A 21,020-nucleotide genomic window follows, 5' to 3' on the forward strand; every position below is an offset into this window, starting at 1 on the left:
TTTAATGTATACTTATAGGAGATAACAGATACACAACTTACAAAAACATGTCTATATTTGACTGCTGTACATTTTCCTTGAAAAATAAGTATGTATATATATTTTGACAAGAGAACATGTATAGTCTTTTCAGCAAATAATAACAACAATAATAATAATGAGGAAAAAAAATAGCAATGTGCTTTCATCCTGTACCCTCTAGTTTCATATTTAAAGAAAAATACATGGCACTAAATGCTTCTCAAGAAATAAGAGATCGACATTTCTTTATAGAAATTTAAACCATACTAGAACTTTTGCATATATAGCAAACTAATTGGAAAGGCATACTTTTCAGTTACTTATTCTCTGGCTAGGTCTTGAAGTAATGACATCTGTGCCTTGAGCTCTTCCATTTTCAGACCTAAAAAGTAAATATATTATATTAATATAGCATCCAAGAATTAAGGTTTTAAGAATCACAAGGATTGTGCATGTACAATTTACTGTAAGCAGGCAGGGAATTAATGCACTAGACTTTTTATAGCTAAAGATGATTTGAAGTATACCCAAAAGAAGATTTAAAGTAATAGTAAATTTTACAAGAAGCACTCAGAGAGTGCACACCTACGCCAAGGCAATAGGGTCGCTGATACAATAAAAATATTCACACTTGAAGAATTACATTAAAATCACCTCTTTCTTAAGTACACTGGTGATGTCCATAAACATAACTTCTTTGGCAGAGGTAATAAAAGTAATGATGATGATACTAATATTTAACCCAATTGCCCAGACAATAGGGGTAACTGATGCAATAATTATTTAAATTCCTGGATCTGGATCACCACAAAAATTCAATGGCATAAGTTAGGCTAAGACAAACTTCAGGTAAAAATTTCATACAAATTTGTTCTCAACTTTTTTAGTTATCCTCCTAACCAACTACCAAACAAACTAACCAACGCTACCAAAAACATTACCTCCTTAGCAGATGTAAAAATACATGAAATAGATATCTATCAAGACTTGTTTGACAAACCTTGCCAATAGTTATGGTTTGGTAAATAAAGCTCTCACCCTCTTTACCATCACCACTCTTTGCCCCTTTTAATACCATACTATCCTGAACTGCTTTATGACAATGTGTAGCACATTTAATCATCAACTAACCTCTCTTTACCTTCTTCACTACTACAACGTTCTATAGTGCTACATGAACTTTGATGTCAAACACATTTATTTTGCTTTGTAACCATCAACCATAATTAAAGCTCAATACTTTCTCTTTTTCATTTGTAAAGAAAGCTGTACAAATCCTGCTTTCATGTTACCCTTTTAAGAAGGAAAAAAAAATCAAGATTTTCATACAAAGAAATACAAAGATAATATATAAATTAGACACACACAATCAGTCACACACTCATTCTTTCACTCACTACTCACACACCACTCATCACTCTCCACTCATTCTCACTCACCATTCATTTTCACTCTCACTCTCATACTGACACTCTCACTTTCTCTCGGCAAAATATGAGAGAGAGAGAGAGAGAGAGAGAGAGAGAGAGAGAGAGAGAGAGAGAGAGAGAGAGAGAGAGAGAGAGAGAGAGAGAGAGAGAGAGAGAGAGAGAGCGAGAGCGAGCGAGACAGAGAGAGAGAGAGAGAGAGAGAGAAAGAGAGAGAGAGAGAGAGAGAGAGAGAGAGAGAGAGAGAGAGAGAGAGAGAGAGAGAGAGAGAGCGAGAGAGAGAGAGAGAGAGATAATGTATGCTTAATGATCAACTGTTGGGAAAAATCAGTGTTATAGTTTCTTACCTATTGATTGTATGACCTGTTTCTTCTGTTTTTCTGTTAGTCTTTCTAGTAGCGCATGATAATCTTGAAGGGTTTCCTGTACTTGTGCTGTGGTATCTTCCATATCTTCCGAGAAATATACAGTCCCTGCTGATGATCTCTGTATATGCAGATAAATTATATGTTTACAAACTATGATGGGAATAAATTCCTTAACCCGTTAAGTGTTACATTATTTTACATATAGGGTACCCCCAGAGGTTTACAAAAAATTGATTTCTTTTTCTTAGCCCAAACAACCCCAAATTAACCATGAAACACAAATGAAAACGTTAAAAGAGGTCAAAATGCCATTTTTAAATCCCCGTGCTAGGCTGCCAGACCAGGACTACCCCATCCCTGCTTTTGCCACTTCATCTCCCTTCGCTTCTGACATGCTATCTTCCAGCATATTTTACATGAAACCATTAGTTTATTCCATAAAACTATATACATAAATTGAATGAACTCATTTTCAAAACAAAATCGTACAAATAACATAAATACAGGGTGGTGGCAAAGGGCACGTCATGCTCATCATCATTGCTTTCCTTGCTCTCAGAATAACCTTTGCCAATTACATAATCCCTATTTTTAACATTATGATCTAGAGGGTTGTCACTATCAGAGTCCCCCTCATCATCAATAAATTCATCATCTTCGCGTGAAACCAATAAATGATTGCTGGGTATATCTAGGGATTGGCGGCGTCTACCCGCCATGACAACAAGGGCAGCTCTGGCGGCAGGAGAGTACCCAGAATTCCTGCATCTTCTAGGAAAACACGCTTGGCACTCCCAGGCAACTAATTACTGTCCATGCAAGGCAAATAATTAGCGTAAAAGCCATATATTTGTAAAACATCATGTGACATGAGAAACCTCTGGGCATACCCAACGCAAGCATGGCATGTGACGTGAGAAACACTTAGCGGGTTAAATCAAGATGTACCAAAGCTCTACACTGGATCTACATTCTAGTTGTCAATTCAGCAAATACTTGACTGACTATAATAGAACTTGAAAAAATGTCTAGTATCTGATACATATAAATAATATTAAAGCACCTTTTTATTGAAAAGATAATGCTGGAGTGATAAAGCTCACTATCAGACAAGTCTGACAAGCAAACCAGTGAAAAGCCCTTGCCAGCAGCTGAATGAAATTACCAAACCAAAGCAAAGTATTGCTTACAAGTTTTTATGGGCCTTAGACTACTTTTTGAATACTAAGAACAGAAAACATATAGAAAAAGTATAAAATGACAGATAAATTAATTACTTTGAAATTATAATTTCTGCTTACTACTAACCGCATCATTCATAAGTTCCATGGCTTCTGTGAATTTCTCAGATATATTGTCAACTGCTCGTTTTATCTCCGCCTGTGTTAGACTTCCTTCTGTGCAGAAGCTGTTATTATTCATCACAGTTCGAGGGAAACTTTGCCATAACACATATTTATTTACTTTTGATGCTGTATAACCCACAGTGTGGTGAAATCTGGAAAGAAGTGAAAAAGGACTGATTGCTTTCATAATACAAATTAATTATCTTATTTCCTATGAAAGCCAAAAAATGAGAGGTTACCATTCAGAAAGTGTGACTGTTAAAGACGATGACTTGATAAGCTTTGAAATATTATCTGTTGATCATTCTAGGATTACAATGTACTAATGCTTAAAAAATAAATACCTATTCAATAACATGCTTTTTGCTACAATTGAAAACATACATGAAAAGGAATAAAGACAAAAAATAACCATTTCTAGTCTACTGAAAATGAGGATTTTTTAAAATTAATTAACTCTTTAACCAATTTCAGATGCAAGTAACTCAAGAATTCAGTATAGCCCCTCATTTTTTTCCCCTTAATGTTGACATAAACATCACCTACTCTACTTGCACAGAAAGGGCATTTCAAAAGTGCATCTCAACAATTATTTTTTTGCCAGAATTAAAGGAAAAATCTCAACCCAATTACAATAGGAGCCCCATACTGTACCACACATCTGGGTGCATGAAAAATCAACTTCTCTAGGGAAAAATTATAAGCACAGGAAAAATAAAATCACCTCTAAACTTTTAATGAGGTATAAATAACTTGTTAATTAGTAAGGCTTGAAAAAAACAAAATCTACTTTCGGCTTCTCAACAAATGCAATCAGTGCCAAACAAGCAGAAAACTGCTTAGCTTGCACAACTTAAAACAGCCTTAACCACACATGATGTGAAGAAGTTATTCTGACATTGTAGGATGTCATCCTAGCATGAGTAGGTAAAGCTATTCTTATCATGTCAAAATATCTGATCAACAATAAACTTTATTTGTGATTCTGAAAACTAATGATGAATCATTATATCATCATCCAAAAATAATTTCAAACTATCCATATACTGTAACACCACCAAAGATGTGTGATATTTGTTAATTCTACAAAATTAGCATTTCTATAAATTATCATACTTGACATATCCAATCATATAACAAAAGAGTAACAATCATAATCATATAACTTTTAAATGACAATAAAACAATTAACATCTCCCAAACAAAAAATGTCTAAAGAGGATTAATGAAGCAACATGAGATCACTAAATTTGTGCTCCAGCAAAGGCTAACACACTACTACTATGTAAATACATCAGTCTTGAGATCTAAAAACTCTATCTTGCAGGTTTGTGAGTCTGTGCCTGTGTCAAACTGAATACTCATACCAATATCCTGTCTAATATCTGATTGCACTTGTAGCCTTCATTCGCTTTAATCTTTGTAGTGCTGAGTAGGTGTTGATTCAAGGGGGGTACACCTGGTGCATACCCCCACTATTTTGGGGGCAATTTCTTTTTAACTAAAGCTTTTGAACAAAACAGCAATACTCATGCAGTAATCACTGACTAGTAGATGTGCCCTTGTTATTCCAGAAGCTCAGTAGTCTCTGGCTTCTGGTACACACATGTATTGAATAATTCTGTGGCCTTAAAACCTCCTGAAATGCAGTTGACGAAATTGGCAGTTGTGACTGGACTTTGACCTCCATTTGTGCACTTCCCCTTCCAGGAATCATGGATCCGCCCCTGTTAAGTATTACCTAACTTCATTTAAAAGAATGTATTGTTAATTTCATGCATCTCTACAATCTTATGATGGCCAATCATCAAATATAAAAATGATAAATAGCAAAGAATTATTCAACAAATAATGTCTTAGAAGTATGACAGAAAAGAGGAAAAAAACATCACGAACAAAACTCAACAAACTTTCCAAACGCTTCATGATATTCTTGTTCAAGAAAATGAAACAAAAGTTTAAAACCGTAGTGACCTTGATTAAGAAATCATAACACTGATATCGCATAATCAAACCTTTATCTCTTTTTTTCCTCCCCCGTTACCAGAACCCAAAAAGTCCTGCAACCGGAGATATCTTTTTTTTTCTTTAATGAGCCTTAAAGTCGAAGTGTCCTATCTGAATCCCACTGACCTTTCGGTAGAAGCGGCAGGATTCCACCCCAGTTTAACAGGGATTGCGGTGCCTATGAACCTGCGGGAGACTCGTGTGAGGGTCGCCATGGCACTGCGGTGAAGGGTCGGAAGAAGCTGTTTGTTGTTGTTGTTTGCTTTAACGAGGTCGAGTCGAGGAGGCTGCCGTGCGCTCAATTCCGATTTGTTTTCTCTTAATTATTTCCAAATGCAATCCTCTCGTGGTCATACTCTGGTATTCTGGGTTGAAATAATCTTACAATGATAATCCTGTACAACTAATACGTCATTTTACTTAGATAATAATGATATTCAAAGCAAGGAAAATGTTTATTGCAATATTTCAATACTCGACATTGCATGATGAAAAATATCAATAAGTACTGATTATGCTATCGACATCATGTTTTTACACTGATGATAAGAATGCTATAACAAAGTTATTTTATCGTCTGCCGTCGATTATTTCGGCGTTAAACCGGAATTCCCGACTTTTCTACCTGACAGCGCTTCGGTCATACCAATGCACAGTAATTGTTTGATAATGAACACCACACAATAAACTGCTGTTCCGGTGGTGAAGATAGAGCAATATCCATCGTTTATTTCTCTGTATTTTAGCCAACTTTATTCTGCTACAGACAGTTGTGTTTTGAGCAAGGAATTAGCAGACGAATTCCGTGGAAAGTTGTTTCCATCTTGTTTATCCCTCATCCTTATTTTGACGTAAAGGGTATTAGAGCATTGCAGTGGATTTTTTATCTTTAGTTTTTCGAAGAAATTTTTATTAGAATATTTTATTAACAATTTCTTGTTTGTTACGAGAATGAGGGCCTTCGAGCGTTCGAATTGGAATTTTTAGAATTTTGGATTTTTTAGGGCGCAATTATTCAATGTTGTTGGTTGAACTGGGGTGCTGCTTTTATGCTGGATAATTTCCCGGTGTTGTTTGCAATACTGCTGTTCGTTATATTAGGCTATGAGGATAATAGAGCATCCGCTGTGGTTTTCTATATTATTCTATTTGTAAGTGGTTTGTAAATAGTTTTTTTTCGGAGGGAAGTTCGTCGAAGGATCAAGTGCCTTCGAGAAGACGATTCTAGAAGATCGGATCCTAAACTGCGAGTCTCATCATATTGCATGTAAAAATAGCATGCTCGAGAAAATTAGTTCACGGCATCTATTGTTTCTTTTTTTCTTTTTTTGATACAAATTAAATCTAAGAGGAAACGGAAAACTAATTTACATATATAACCGTATGAAATCTTCTAGTGTTGATGTTTCTCGAAAGGTCAGAATCACATACGGCTCCTATATGATACTCTCACAGCGATGCATCGAGCAATGAAAGTTAACCCCTTGGGAATTCAGGTGCCTATTGTGGCCGGAAAATAACAAGTAATTCCAGTCTATGTTCTAGAAATCAAGATACTGATGTGTATTCTCAGATCTCAAAAATATAATTCCTCTCTTCAAAGTACAGAAAAAATATTTACCCGCAATAGGACATTTAAAGTATAAACGCCAGACTCTGAGTCGCTGAAACACCAATGCGCCGCTCGTGTGTTTACTCTTCCTCTGCGCTACCGGAATTAACGAGGAATATTGCCTTTTTCGTCTCGAATTTCGTCTCCGGGATCCCTTTTCCTCTCGACAGAGATCTATTCTTGATGGTGAGTGGACCTAAGAAGTGATGAAATAAAAGATATATGAGTTGAGACGGTGAAATATGGAGTAATGGCTATACAACATGGATCCTGTCAAGGGCCGAGTCTTGACCCACGTTTTGGCAGCAGGTGTTGGAGTTAAGCTCGAGGTTAAGGATCTAGGGTTTAATTAGGCGAGTTTCCTGCAAGATCTAGGGAAAGTTTAGAGTGCGTGGGATGTCGAGTATTGGGTTTCTTCCAAGTGGGATTGGTGTGGTAGTAGGTGGTGTGAGGTGCTTCCAGTACCCTCACGTGGGTTTTGGCATTTTGAGTTATTTTTAAATCTGATTCTCGTTCTTTGGGATTGTACTCATTAACTTGGCTTGAAACTGAAGTGCAACAGAGGAGGAAAAAGGGAATTGATGAGGGTTGAAGTATTGTGAGGGTTAACCTCTAATGGCTTTTAGGATCATATATTATTTATTGGTTTTGTCAATTATTTCAAGGTTGTATTCATGATTTTGGCTTAAAATTTGGTGGTAGTCAAAATATTGCAAATGTCAACCTGCAATCAAGCCATGAGTGCTGCATTGCAACTCAAGTCAAGGTTATTTTAAAGTAATATTGGCAATTCTTAACAGTATGGATGCACTCGCAACACTAAGTCCTCAACTCCACATCAAAAAATATATTCATCAATCTAAGTTGCCGTGACTACATGACCCGAGGGTAGGGTTGAAAGGGGGCTCTGCCCCCAATACCCCCGGGAAATTATTGTCTTCACCTTGGTATGCCCAGTAAGATAGGACTGAACCTCAGGAGCACTCAGTAGACTTAAGCTGAGAGCAGTGCTTTCATTGATCTTTTTCCTTAATTTGTGGTGTCACCGTTCATGTCTTCAGATTATTCCTTGTACCAACAACTGCAATTTTTTGTCCTTTAGAAGAATAGTGCATCCATACTGTAAATATTAACTGTGATATTAACTTGTCATGGTAATAATTCAAGGAATCTGTGTATTGTCTGGGTATTGTTTCAGTTTCACACAGCCATATGGTACAAGGTAAATCTTGCCCTTAATAAAGAGAATAATAATAATAAGAAACTTCATCAATAGAATTTCCTCCTCAAGTTGATAAAAAGAAAGTTGAGAAATATGTATTACTTTAGTACACATTTACATATGGACTACACTAAAATAATGAAAATCTAATGATACTACCTAAAAGAAAAGGAAGTAAATGTACTCTCTGATACATTAAATAATCTGCACAAGTAGAGATAACATCAGAAATGAAGAAAATAGGTTGTAACAAATACTGTGCTGAGAATGTCCACAACATTTGGGTAGGGGTGCAGGGGTAGAGCCCCCAATATAGAAATAAATTGATAGGGTAGATGTCTAGGGGCAAAGCCCCTGGTTAGGAAGGTTTCTTGATTGTACTATATTGTTTTTGGATCCCCCTGGAGTCTCCATAGTAATTGAGACCAATACTTTCACTTAAATCATTTGCATTGGAATACATCAACAGATCACACATATTACACTGTTGATTATTAAAACAAGAAATGATAATTGTAAGGTTGGATAGCTGTGTAAAACCAAACATTTACTATTGTCAGCACTAAAAAATTAGGTATCTGAAATGCACAAACCAAAATTAGTAGTTCTTGTATGCAGAAATCATGTATTACATTATTAATAGTGGCATAGGTCAGTGTTAGAATGCTGGTTCTGCAATTGCAAGGTCTTGGGTTCATGCCTAGTTGCAGCCAACTCAGCTTTGAGTAAGTACTGTTAACCCTACACTGATGGTGCCAGAATTTTCTGTGGTACCCATTCTGACGACTGCTGGCAACCATCTAGCCTTTCCAGTTGAGCATTTGCTATGTATAACTGGCTCTTCCTGTTCACTCGTGGGATGGAGTCATGAGGCGTGTAAACGTCCCTGTCATGAAGGGTAGGCTTTCCATGATGGCTATAGCCATGCCTGTCAGCAGGGTGTTAAGCTGACATCAGCATGCTGAAGTCAAAGTTTTAGGTGGAAAGTAACTGGCTACCCTATCGCATCATTCCATGGCTTAGTATGTATGCTTCTCTACAAACATGTCCTGTGTCCACTTGGATGTGAGACCAATTTTGACTTTCATCGTTTGCATAATTAGAGTGAAATCAGATCTGAAGAATGTAAAAACTAAGATGTAGTGAAAGACCTATACAAGTTTGTTTTTCCCTCTTAACATGCCTGTAAATGGGTGATGAGTAATGTTCATACTGTGTGCAACTTGTTGTGGGTCCTGCAAAGTCCTAAAAACTTCTGCCATATCCTTTTTGACAAGATTGACCTTGTAATGGTTACCTATTTAATGATGAATCACCTTGGTGTTTCAGAAGTTCTTATGTCAGAATATATTCAGTGTAGGTTATTGGGTTTTGCATTGACCCTGAGACTGCACCAGTCAAATCTGCAACATTTCTGTTAATACAATCTGTATTTTTTCTGCAGACTAACACTAGTGCCCTGTACGTAGACAACAAGTCTCGGCTATATGAGATTTGTTGATACTGATAATGCATAGATTTCCTGAAAAATTTATATTATGATAATTGCTATGGTTGTTTTAAATATTAGGGCCTGTGGGATAAGTATTTTATAAGAACACTAGTGTAATGTGTTTCCTTAATTTTTTTATTAATGTTGTATGCATGATATCTATTTGCTTCAGAATTACAAATGGTAATGGCAAAACCATTTTTCTATTGCTTATACATGTAGAAATGGAGAGCAATTCCAAAAAAGTAAAAGCATGTTTGTATATATGGTCAGATTTTATAATATAAAAGTAATTCTTTGCAAGATCTTAAGTACAGTTTTTTTATTTAATATAATCTCAAGTAAAATGAATGATTTAACAATATCATCTAAAATTAGTTCTATCTTGTGTAATGCACAAAAAGTAAGAATAACAACTGGTACCTTTAATTTTGGGCAAAGTATATTGGACTGATAAATCAGATTCAAATATGTCTTGCTTTTGTGATAGTTGCATTAGAGAAAGTAGTTTTGTGGCTTCTTTTTATTTTTTTCTAATTCTGAGAAAAAGCCTCTGCCTTATAAATTTTGGCAAAATGGTGCATGGAATGGTTGCTTATTTAGTGATAAACCCCTCAATTATTTGTGTCATCATCACTTGCATTAATTATTTAAAGGAAATACATTTTATTGTCAGTATACAGCAGATGTGTCATAGGAGATCAATCTTAGAATTCATTGATTCCATGGGATATTTATCATGTATAGCGTGATTGTCTGAGACTGTGATATATACAGTGCAATTTAAATGCTTTGCATTAGTCTGTGAGCTGCTCAAGTTGATATGAGTTTTTTACTTAGCTTCATCATTTCTTTCTATCTTAAAGTCTGGCTACAAAATCTGTTTATATTTTTTCTTAATTTTTTACCATATTGATGCCTTATTTTTTTTTAATTAGACTTCTTACTGTGATAAACAAGAGATGACTTAATAGGAGCTAAGGACTCATTTTGGAATTTGGGATCATTTGTGGGAGCTATTTATTTCTTTAGGATTGATATTCAGGCGTTGGATGTATGATCTCGATCTTTACATCAGCCATCATCTGTCCATGTTATCGGTATCTAATCTTAGCTGCGTGTATAATTTTATGTCATCAACATTTGATAAGATATGAAGATCTGTTATCTGAAATAAGTGTGAATTTGGACGAGAATCATGAAGAAATCTTGAATTCTGTAATTCCACAATGTTCCTAATCTGTTATCTCATATTGTGTTATGTGGTGTTTACAAAGTTGTGCAAATCAAAATGGATAACTGGTAAGCTATAGTTAGGAAGGGTTATTCTACAGCATAACAGTAAAGTTATATGATCTGCAATATTTTGGTTATTGTTTTCAGGTGGGAATGTACAGCGTGTAATGCCTGCATCATCAGCCGAGGTGATAGGGGCGGCGCTGCAGTCTGCTTTCCAACACAAACCTGCGGACACAGCCCCGTCCTCACTTCACAAGAAAAACCACATAGAGGATCAGCTGGTCGCCTCTAGTAAACAGGTAAGGGTGTTGTACAGGTCATTCAGGACTAATCCAGGGATCACATCATAGATTGGAATTGTTGCATATATTTTCCTATTGGCCAGAACCCTAGATAATTACTGCTTGGTTTGTTTAAGCATAATTAAGAATTGGTTTTACAGGAAATAAGTTTCAAGGTGACAGGTGATTAAGCTTGGTAATATCACTTTTATAAAGCTTAGTTGCTGTGATCTTGACATCAGCAAATTATGAAAATGATTAAACAATGCTTTAAAGATCCTATAATATGCTATTTGTCTCGTGTATAAAATACCTGCGGAACTGGATCATGAGGAACTTTTGTGTCAGAATCAGATTTTTTGATTTTGTGACACAATAATGATTGAAAATAATGTTTTTCATCTTTATGCAAATAGCTTTTCGGATTATTTTCAATGTTTGAAAATTCAGCTACAGAAGAAAAAGTTCCAATATTTTTTGTTAATTCAGGAGGATATATTTTGAAAGAAAAAAAAAAATCACTATGAAATAGTTTTAATACTTTAGCAGAGGATATTCAAAGATATCTTAGTGGTAATGAAAAGAAGAAAAAAATTGCTCTATTATGAGTGAAGTCTTGAAGTCTTCAGTCTTATGCGAAGCAAGGTTCTTATTTGCCATACATTTTATTATTTACTTTAGTACGGTTAATTTTATAACATTGATCTTTCATTTATTTTAAGCAAATTTTATATTATGTTTGAACATTAAGAGTATTATAATTTGATAATCAAAAGTTCACTTTAATTTAGTGCTTCATTATATATATTTTTTATGATATTGGATTGTTTTAATGCACTGAAGTTGGTTTTTGTTTTACTGTTCAATTTGCCTTCTTTTAATTACATTGCTTATTAATGCACTGTCATTGAGTCTCCTTAATTGATTTTCTAAATAATGATTTGCTTGGAATTATAAAAAAGAGCCACCCATAATTTGTGGAAGAAGCAGCATCAGCAATGGCCAACTTCTCCAGATCAAGTACAGATGTTTGTGAATGTAATATTTGTTGGCTTTATATTGCACTGGTTTATATTTACCATGTAGGTACTGCTGAACCATGTTGAGTATGACCGTGTGGGCACCCAGCAGTCTATGGTGCTAACCTCACTCAAGACCAAATATGTGAACCTGACAGCCAGCGCCACCACCACTCCCGACTCTCCACCAGGTAGCATGGCCCATGCCCAGCACCACAAGCAGTCCTCTGCGGCGAAGGAGGACCAGCTAGACGACCCCAAGTTTGTGCTGTGGTCAAGAGACAAGGTTACGTTGGGATGGAGGAAGACCTTTCCCCCTGGTGCAGGCATGGTTAATTTGGGCAACACCTGCTACATGAACTCCTCACTACAGGTGAGAGGGATGTGGAACGAGTACGTAGAGGAATGTGTGAGTGCGATGAAGGTTTGTGGGTACTAGACAAGGAGTAAAGTATGAGTTGTTTTATGGTAAGTATGTTTTGAGATATAATATCATGCTTTTATGTTTTTGTAATCATTTCTGGTAAAATGTGATTTTGAACTTATTGGACTACCTTTTCTGTGTATGAATACTATTTTCTTTTTAGCATCCTCTATTGTAAGAGTGTTCATAAGTGCTTTTGGAAGTCGGCATAACCTCCTACCTTTAATTTATTTTCTGTCATGTATGAGAAAATACCCTTTCCTAATCAGCATTTCAAGAAATTCATGAAAATGTACGGCTTCATTAAAAAAGAAGAAGATAGGGTTACATGGGGTTAGGTGGTAATGTGTTTATACCTCTGTAGGTATAAACCTATAAGTATGTAAATACTGTTATAGGCCTACATAATTATATGCAAATGTATGGGCACTTGTACATGTATTATCTCATGCAAATTTGTGTATAGATACCTATGCCAAGGCATAAGTATGATAACACATATATATTGTATATATATCTGTAGGAATGTATATGTATATTTATATGTATATGTATATATATATATATATATATATATATATATATATATATATATATATATATATATATATATATATATATATATATATATATATATATATATATATATAAAATATATATATATAAAATATATATATATAATATATATATATATAATATATATATATATATATTATATGTATATATATATATATTATATATATATAATATATATATATATATGAAATATATATATATATAATATATAACATATATATATATTATATATATATATAATATAGATATATATATATGTATATATAAAAATATATATATAATATATATATATATAATATATAATATAATATATATACTATGTAATATATAATATATATATATATAATACATATATATATATATATATATATATATATATATATATATATATATATATATATATATATATATGTATATGAAAGTAGATAGATCTAAATGTGTGATGAAAGCTCATTTGAAGGAATTTTAGATATATTTCATAAAATCTAGGTTAGAACATCTATTGGGAATATCAAATATATTTAGAGAATGGAATGTGACTCAATTTTTGAAGCCTCTGTGGGCCAAGCCATTAATTCATCCATGACAGGTACCTCTGAATTAAAAACATCTTAATGTCTATAGTAGTGAGTGCTAGCAAAGACCTGCATGGCGTGGCTTCCAAGCGTAAATCAAGTACATTAGTGTCTTGTATATTAGAAGCCAGCAACTGTCAGCAACTGTCCATCTTGCTGTCTGATTGATTAGATGCCTGTCATTGTTGGGTTAAGAAATTGTCCATTGGAGTTTGATAATTCCTTCTTATACCTATCAGATTACATGCGCTATACTAAACAGCATAGTTAAAGTCTTTCAAATATTAGTTGTTGAAATTCATTGGGATACCATAGACCTTGCAGAAACTTGTTAGGTAGTGACTGAAGAATGAGTAGTAAGATAACCTTCCTGTATTTAGATATGTTTATAGCTTGTCATGTTAGAAATTTCCAAAGTATATTAAAGAGATAGAGGTAGTTTTAGTTTTGGTTAGGTTGTATGTGTATGTTTGTTTTTGAATGGCAAGATTTAGAGAATAGGTAGGTAATTTTCCTGTCCAGTCTTTTTATGACTGTTATACTTCTGAATGGCTAGGCATGCTAAATTACAATTTCTCTTTACATTTTTATTCACAGGTTATGTATGATTGTAGTATGTTGTGTTATTTATTTAATTTTATAATTTTAGCTGTGGATTGTCATCAGCTGGCCTACTTTTTGATAACAAAATAACTTGGAATGTTTTAAGCTTTGTGGAATTCTTTTTCTGGCTTTGTATGTTGTGATTCAGGCTGTCATGGTGTATAACAGCACCCATCTTGCTTTGTATGTAGTCTTGAATTTTTTTGTGTGTGTGAAACATATTTTCTTTGATATGTATTTCTTTGGTCTGCAATTTTAAAATCATTATTGTATCAGGAGAAACTGTGCAAATGTTTTGAGTGGAAAAATACTTTGTACATTTATTGTAGTGAGATGGTAATTTGTCCCTCTCACATCTGTTTTCTTTTTCTTTTAGGCACTGTTCCATATCCCTGCAATGGCTAACTGGCTACTAGAAGATCTTTCAAACCACACTCAACGATGCGAGGCCAATTCTTCAAATGCTTCATATTGTTCTGTTTGTGCTATGATGAGGACATTGCGGCAAACACTTGACCGGTCTAATAATGTTATCAAACCTTCTCTAATTCACCACAAACTGAAAAGTAAGTTGCAGAAAAGAGAATGCTTTTATTTAGATCATATGATATTGAACTCACTTGGAATGTTGCTGCTGTGTTAAACTACTGTTATTATTATATTGATTGATTTATGCATTCTTTTCCTACACAGGCATTGGCAAAACATTGATGTATGGTCGCCAGGAAGATGCTCATGAATTTATCAAATTGTTATTAGATCATATGGAGAAATCATACCTTTCATTTAGACGTGCTACTAAGCTGGATCATCGGTCTAAGGAAACTACCCCTCTCAACCAGATTTTTGGCGGTTATCTCCGACAGCAAGGTAAGATCTGTGTACTTTGTACACAATACTTCTGCTTCCTATGCATATGAATCTCAGGTAGATTGATGATGATAAAAAATCAGGTTTCTAAGTGATTTTGTTAGCTTTTCTAAAAGATATTGGTATGATATCCTCTGGACATTGTCTTGAATTCCCTTAACCAAAAACAACTTTTCTGAATAACGGAATGTCTTTTCAATTGCACTGAAAATTTCATTCTGTCATGTATGACCAATCTCAAAAACTTGAATTTGTTTTCCAATTTTCCAGTCATCTGCCCATTGTGTCGACATGTCTCCACAACCTTCTCTCATTTCCAAGACTTGGTGCTGGATATTCGGTCAGTTAACAGTGTGGATGAAGCACTCAACCTTCACTTCAGGAAAGAAACTTTGGATGCAGACAATGCTTACAAGTGTGAACGTTGTCACAAGAAGGTCCCAGCGACGAAGAGGCATCTCATAGAGCGAGCACCACATGTTCTTTTAATACAGCTCAAGAGGTGAAGCAGATCTAAGCTAGCTTATAGTTTTTTTGCTGTTTTTTGATGATTTAACTCTTAAAAATTGTTTCATGAGTGATGCAACTATTATAGATTAGCTATCAGTTAGCATGATAGTATTAGCACTCTCCATAACAGGAAAGCATTTAAATATTTAATGTTAATCAGAAGCTGCATGATTATTGGTTAGTAGAAAGCTTTAACTAATTTAAGTTAAAAAGTATCCCTGATTGACATCAATAATAGGTAATAGTATTAGGATTATTATTATTTTTTTTTTTATACATGTACAGTTTTAAGAATTATACAATTTTTCATGTATGATTTGTGAATAACTAGTATTTTCAAGTAATAGATGTGCTGTAAAATATTCTTTGACTTTAGTAGAATTTCCAGTAACTAATTGAACTTTTATTTTTCTTCTTTGTCAGATTCACCTATTCCGGTGGTAAGATAAGCAAACACATAAATATCCAAAAGACCATAGATATTTCTCGGTTTGTGAATGGTGTTCAGAAACAAGGGGGAGCTGGTAGTGGCCCGTACCAATACCGCTTGACTTCTATGGTTATACACATTGGAGGATCTCAGCATGGGGGTCATTACACAGCAGTTGCTGAGTCATCTAGTGGTACAATGTTTGAATTTGATGACTCATCGGTAAGTCTTACTTAATGAGTATTGTGTCTTGTGAGATCTCTGTTACTTATTAAAAATCTCAAGTAAATAGTTGCAATGTCTAGTAGTAATAATTTTGAACACTTTCATCTTATTTCTAGGTACGGTCCATATCCGTTCAGAGTGCTCTCCTTCGAAATCCATATATTCTCTTCTATGAAATGGTGCGCAAGCCAAAAGATCAAGTTGGTATAAAGCAGGTTGTCCGTCAGAGCTCCGAAAAGGCACTTATACGTCAAAACTCTGATGGAATACCCAAGCCTCTTCCCACAAGCCACAGTGCCTCTTCAGTGACTAATGGATATGGTCGTGTCACTGACAGTTTGGGGGAGGCCATCACCAAGAATGGGCACCAAGCTCCCAACAAGCCCCCTTTGCCAACACACAAAGAAAGGTAATAAGTGAGAGGGACACAGATATTTTTTTTTTTCTTTGTGAAGTTGGTAAGGTTGGTATTCATACACTGTTTATCCTGTAGGAATGAAAATTTTAATCTATAATAATAACATTATGTTTACTTACAGTTAATAAGAAATGTTGCTCTTTTACAGGGATAAAATCTCATTTGGCTTGAAGTTCAACCAGAGTAACAGCAAAAGTGATGGTACAAGTAAACCAAACAAGATCATCCTTAAACCTGGCACCACCTCTTTGCTAGGAACAAAATCTTCAACATCATCTAATTCTCTCTTCTCATCTAAACCTTCTGTGTCATCCCTAAGCACATCGTCACCACCTTCATCGACACCTAACAAGAATTCTGCTGCTCAGAAGCCTTTATCTAGTTTAGTTCCCTATCTTGATGACTCTGAAGAGTCTGAGTCAGATGACTCAAAGCGAGGGCCCATGAATGGGCACAAAGAAAAATTCTTGCAGAATGGCAAGGCTAAATGTGATGAACACCAGAAAAATGTTAAAGAAAATGGTGTTAAGATGAATGGTTGTTTACATAACAAGAACATAGAAAAGAGTGCCAATAGTGATAATAAGAGTAGTAAAAATAATGACAGTGAAAGTGGTGCTAAAAGTAGTATTAGTTCCAGTAAAGGTGGTATAACAGCACCGTTCTTACCCAGATCACTTCAGGTGATCACTAGTGCCAACCAGCTCCACACAAGTAGCGAAAGTAGTAAAGGAAAAAGCGACTTGGGTTGGACTGTCTCAGATGCAGCTCTGCACTCGCCAAGCGAGAGTAGTAATAGCAGTGCTGGTGGTTGTCATGCTGCCTCATTTACTGTTGTTGATCAGCCAACCAGTAGCAAGAATGATCAAATCAAACATCAACCTCAGGAACTTGAAAAGCTCCAACATCAGGGATGGACAGTGACAGTGAGAAGGCAGCGACCGGAGCTTGAAAAATCACACTCGCATGATTCTGTTCTTCCTGGGCCAAGCCACAAGAAAGATGAGCCAGATTCAGCCAGTTTAAGGAGCAAAGCTAGTGTAGATAGCACAAGATCTGATCGCTCAACCAAATCAATGAAAAAGTCTATCTTCTCCCTCTTTACCTGTGTTACCTCAGCTCGCAGCCCAGACAGCCCAGAAGATGACCAGCCCGAGGCCCTTCCACCACACAGTGAAACTCAGCAGAGTAGTAAATCAAAGCACCCAGAAGGTCAAGCAAAACTGGCAGAACCAGAGGAAGACCTGTCCAATGACACCTTGGTATCCCACAATCCAAGCAAATGCAAGAATAATGCAACCAATGGCAAACAGAATGTCCTAGAGAATGGTCATTCCTTGGGGAAGGGAGATGTAGATAGTGAAGCTGACACACCTCAGAGCAAGAGGATTAGGGATCGCGATGACAATGAACCATCGAGTCCTTCAAAGAAGTGCCGTCCAGAAGACAAGATGAAGGTGAATAAGAAGAGTGAAAATGACCTAGCAAAAAATGGTTCTGTGTCTAGTGTTTCAAAAAACGGACTAAGTAATAATTATGATAAGTCAAAAAACGTGCAGTGTAGTGACCATGATAGTTCAAAAAACGGAGTTACTCATGAAAGTGCGAAAACAAAAAATGGATATGCAGATGGGGGGGAAAGAGAGAATAGTAAAAGTGGTAAGAGTAAGAAAGAGGGGAAAAGTGTGCTGTGTAATAGTGGAGAAGCTCCAAAGGCCACATTAGACTCATCCTCCTCAGCATCAGCTTCCTCCCTCACAGGATCATCTGACTCCGAGTCCAGTGAAGGTGAAGAAGATCCAGAAGGAACTGAGCATTGGGTAGAGAAAACAAAAGAGACAGTTGGAAAGGCTAAGATCAATCCAAATGCTCATGTTGTTCACTGGAATGGTAGCTTGAAAGATCTCTCCCACACATTGATTCGTGACCGGGAAAAGGATGGCCCAAAAGAATTTGAAAAGCGCAAAACAGGCATGTGGGATGGAAGTCGAGACACAGATGTTGTTGACGAACTGCGTAGAGCAGGCAGTTTTGCATTTGGCACGAAAGGTAAGTCAGACATTGAGTGGATTCTTGTTCTTCATCTAATGGTTGGTGGATTAAAGATAAAAATGTTTTAGTGATTATATTCAGCCTTAATCATACTGTAATTATGGTATAGGCCTAGTCATTTGATAGATGTAAATATTGTTTTTCAACCATTGTATTTTTGTTGGTCCCCCAAAATTGTCTTTGTAAAAGAAGCTTTGTATGTGTATTTGGTAATTTGGTGCTTTTTATGTTGGGAATTCTGAATATATAGTTATATATAAATTTGTGCTTACATATTTTAAGGTCTTCAGACTTTCTTGTATATAAATTTTCTTTATACAAGAGATTGTTTAGGATATTACTAGTCATGTTCAAAGAGGCATTCTAAGTTATTCAGCATATTTCATGTTCATGTTTTTATAAGATAGTTTGCAGAAATTTGAGAACCGTTTGCCTGACAGCTACTCATACATCTTTCTGTTCATAGATGATTTTATTTGCCTTGCTCACTGTTCTGTGACTAATCAGAAACTTCACTATGATTAAACTTATGTAATATTGTTAAAGTTTGTTAGAATATGGGTACTTAGTTGAAAGCAGTTGATTTTCTTAGAGTGGAATAGCTTATTTTAAGAAAATTTATTCCTCTTATATTTTATTAGAATGCAGTAATAGCAAAAAGCCCTAGTTTTAGAGTAACAGCAAAAGGCTCTAGTTTTAGAAGCTGTTGTTACTGTAATCCCACAAGAAATTAAAACCTTTAGTTCTGAATACTGACATATTTAGTGTACATGTTCATTGATGTGTATTAGAATAATTTACTACTTTGTTATGACATTGGATTTGGCGCTTGTTTCTACTTACATTGTCTAACTTTGTTGATTTGAAATAGAATATAGATGCATTTTTAGGGACAAAAGAGTAAAAAAGTGTGTGAAGAGCTGTAGAAAACCCATTAGACTAATTTGAGAAAAAAATGATGCTAAAATTTGTCAGGTAGATTTTGTCCCTGAAATACTCTTTCAATATAGATGAAATTCTAGTTACTAAAGCTTATTATATATTCTTATATGAATTAGGGAAATTGCGTTTAACCCCCTGATGCCAGGATAGCAAAAATATATGCCATATCCATTGTGTTCTTTTGTATATTGATTGTCTTTCATGTAGATGGCTCTACAAGTGCTTAATCACAAAGGAGTCAGTAGTCCTACCATTCTCACCTGCTTACCCTTTTCCTATATTTTGAGAAATATTCTTAATTTTCACATGGCTAATAATAGTATTGTTAGTAACAATCATAATAATAATAACAACGTTGATAGTATTAGAAAAAATATATAAAATTCAAGGATTGGGGAAATCAGGTGAGGTCATGAAGCCATACTAATTAGCCCTATTGTGGCTAACCATTTATGGAGACATCTATGTGCAAACCAAATTCACAAAAGAAACTACATTTGACGGTATATTTACCTGGCACCAATGTATTAAAGTTCTGAAGGCGGAGTGAATTGTGCTTTGGTTGGTATATTTTAGTAGGGAAACAGTTGTTTGATGTATTATCAGTGTGCTATAGATAAATATGCATGAACTGATTTTTATTGTGGTTGAGTGATATAGGAAGGAAAGATTTCACTCAGCACATGTGTCAAGCAAAGGAAAAAGCATTTTGTGTATTTTTTCTCTAGAGATGATCTTAGAAGTTTTGTGCAAAGCTGCCCAATTTTCTCTGGTAAGGCCCCCAAAAGATGTGTTTGCTTCCAATTCCAGGCCATCACTCAGGCTACTTCAGTCTCTACATTTGTTCATCCTTTTAACTTACACCAGTCGCACTCGTATGTTACTTTCCTCTGCTTGTGCTTTTTACGTGTTTTTTGCTCTGGCAACTCTCTTTCTTTATAATTGTAATAATTTATTTTACCTCCAAGCTTGTGGTATGTCTGAACCAGTTATGGATTTTTAATTTTATATAGCTGCAAGATTTTGTAATTTTCCTCTACCACAGGATCCAGTGTTCCTGCGTACTGCCTCGTCTCTATTTCCAAGTCGTTTACTTCTTGATGTTTATGTTATCCATACCATGGATAATACCCAGACAACTGGAATCCTCATCTAGTGTTAAAAATTTCAGTATTTTAATGCACAGAGCACCATGCAATTTTTTTTTTTTTTTTTTTAATGAAAACTATTATTGCACTGCATAGAAATTCACTGTCGGTATCCTTTAGCCTCTGCAATGCTACTTCAAGCTCTTATCAGTAGATCTGATATTAATATTAATTGTCATCTTCTACTTCTTCTTCTTCTTCTTCTTCCTAATC

The 21,020-nt window shown here is 35.1% G+C and overlaps 2 protein-coding genes across 3 annotated transcripts in view; one reads left to right on the plus strand and one right to left on the minus strand.

The window, feature by feature from the left end:
* Nucleotides 1-37: 37 nt before the first annotated feature.
* On the minus strand, nucleotides 38-5,959 carry LOC113802171 (uncharacterized). Its single transcript, XM_027352691.2, has 5 exons — nucleotides 5,795-5,959; nucleotides 5,296-5,534; nucleotides 3,125-3,314; nucleotides 1,796-1,934; nucleotides 38-403 (listed from the first exon to the last, which is right to left on the minus strand). The coding sequence occupies exons 2-5, from the start codon at nucleotides 5,382-5,384 to the stop codon at nucleotides 342-344; spliced, it is 480 nt and encodes a 159-aa protein (XP_027208492.2). The 5' UTR covers nucleotides 5,385-5,534; nucleotides 5,795-5,959; the 3' UTR covers nucleotides 38-341.
* An 850-nt stretch (nucleotides 5,960-6,809) lies between these two features.
* The window catches only part of scny (ubiquitin specific peptidase 36), a 20,688-nt gene continuing 6,477 nt past the window's right edge, over nucleotides 6,810-21,020 (plus strand). The window contains exons 1-9 of one of the 2 annotated variants that reach the window (XM_027352706.2): nucleotides 6,810-6,967; nucleotides 10,879-11,033; nucleotides 12,102-12,407; nucleotides 14,589-14,778; nucleotides 14,906-15,082; nucleotides 15,353-15,584; nucleotides 16,016-16,244; nucleotides 16,364-16,656; nucleotides 16,814-18,714. In XM_027352706.2, the coding sequence (XP_027208507.2) occupies nucleotides 10,899-11,033; nucleotides 12,102-12,407; nucleotides 14,589-14,778; nucleotides 14,906-15,082; nucleotides 15,353-15,584; nucleotides 16,016-16,244; nucleotides 16,364-16,656; nucleotides 16,814-18,714 (3,463 nt within the window). In that variant the 5' untranslated portion in view covers nucleotides 6,810-6,967; nucleotides 10,879-10,898. Of the gene's footprint in view, nucleotides 6,968-10,878; nucleotides 11,034-12,101; nucleotides 12,408-14,588; nucleotides 14,779-14,905; nucleotides 15,083-15,352; nucleotides 15,585-16,015; nucleotides 16,245-16,363; nucleotides 16,657-16,813; nucleotides 18,715-21,020 lie in introns of those variants that run through there. The other variant, XM_070142543.1, reaches the window with a different exon arrangement.

This window comes from Penaeus vannamei, chromosome 29 (assembly GCF_042767895.1).
Source record: "Penaeus vannamei isolate JL-2024 chromosome 29, ASM4276789v1, whole genome shotgun sequence".
Classification (NCBI taxonomy): Eukaryota; Metazoa; Arthropoda; class Malacostraca; order Decapoda; family Penaeidae; genus Penaeus; species Penaeus vannamei.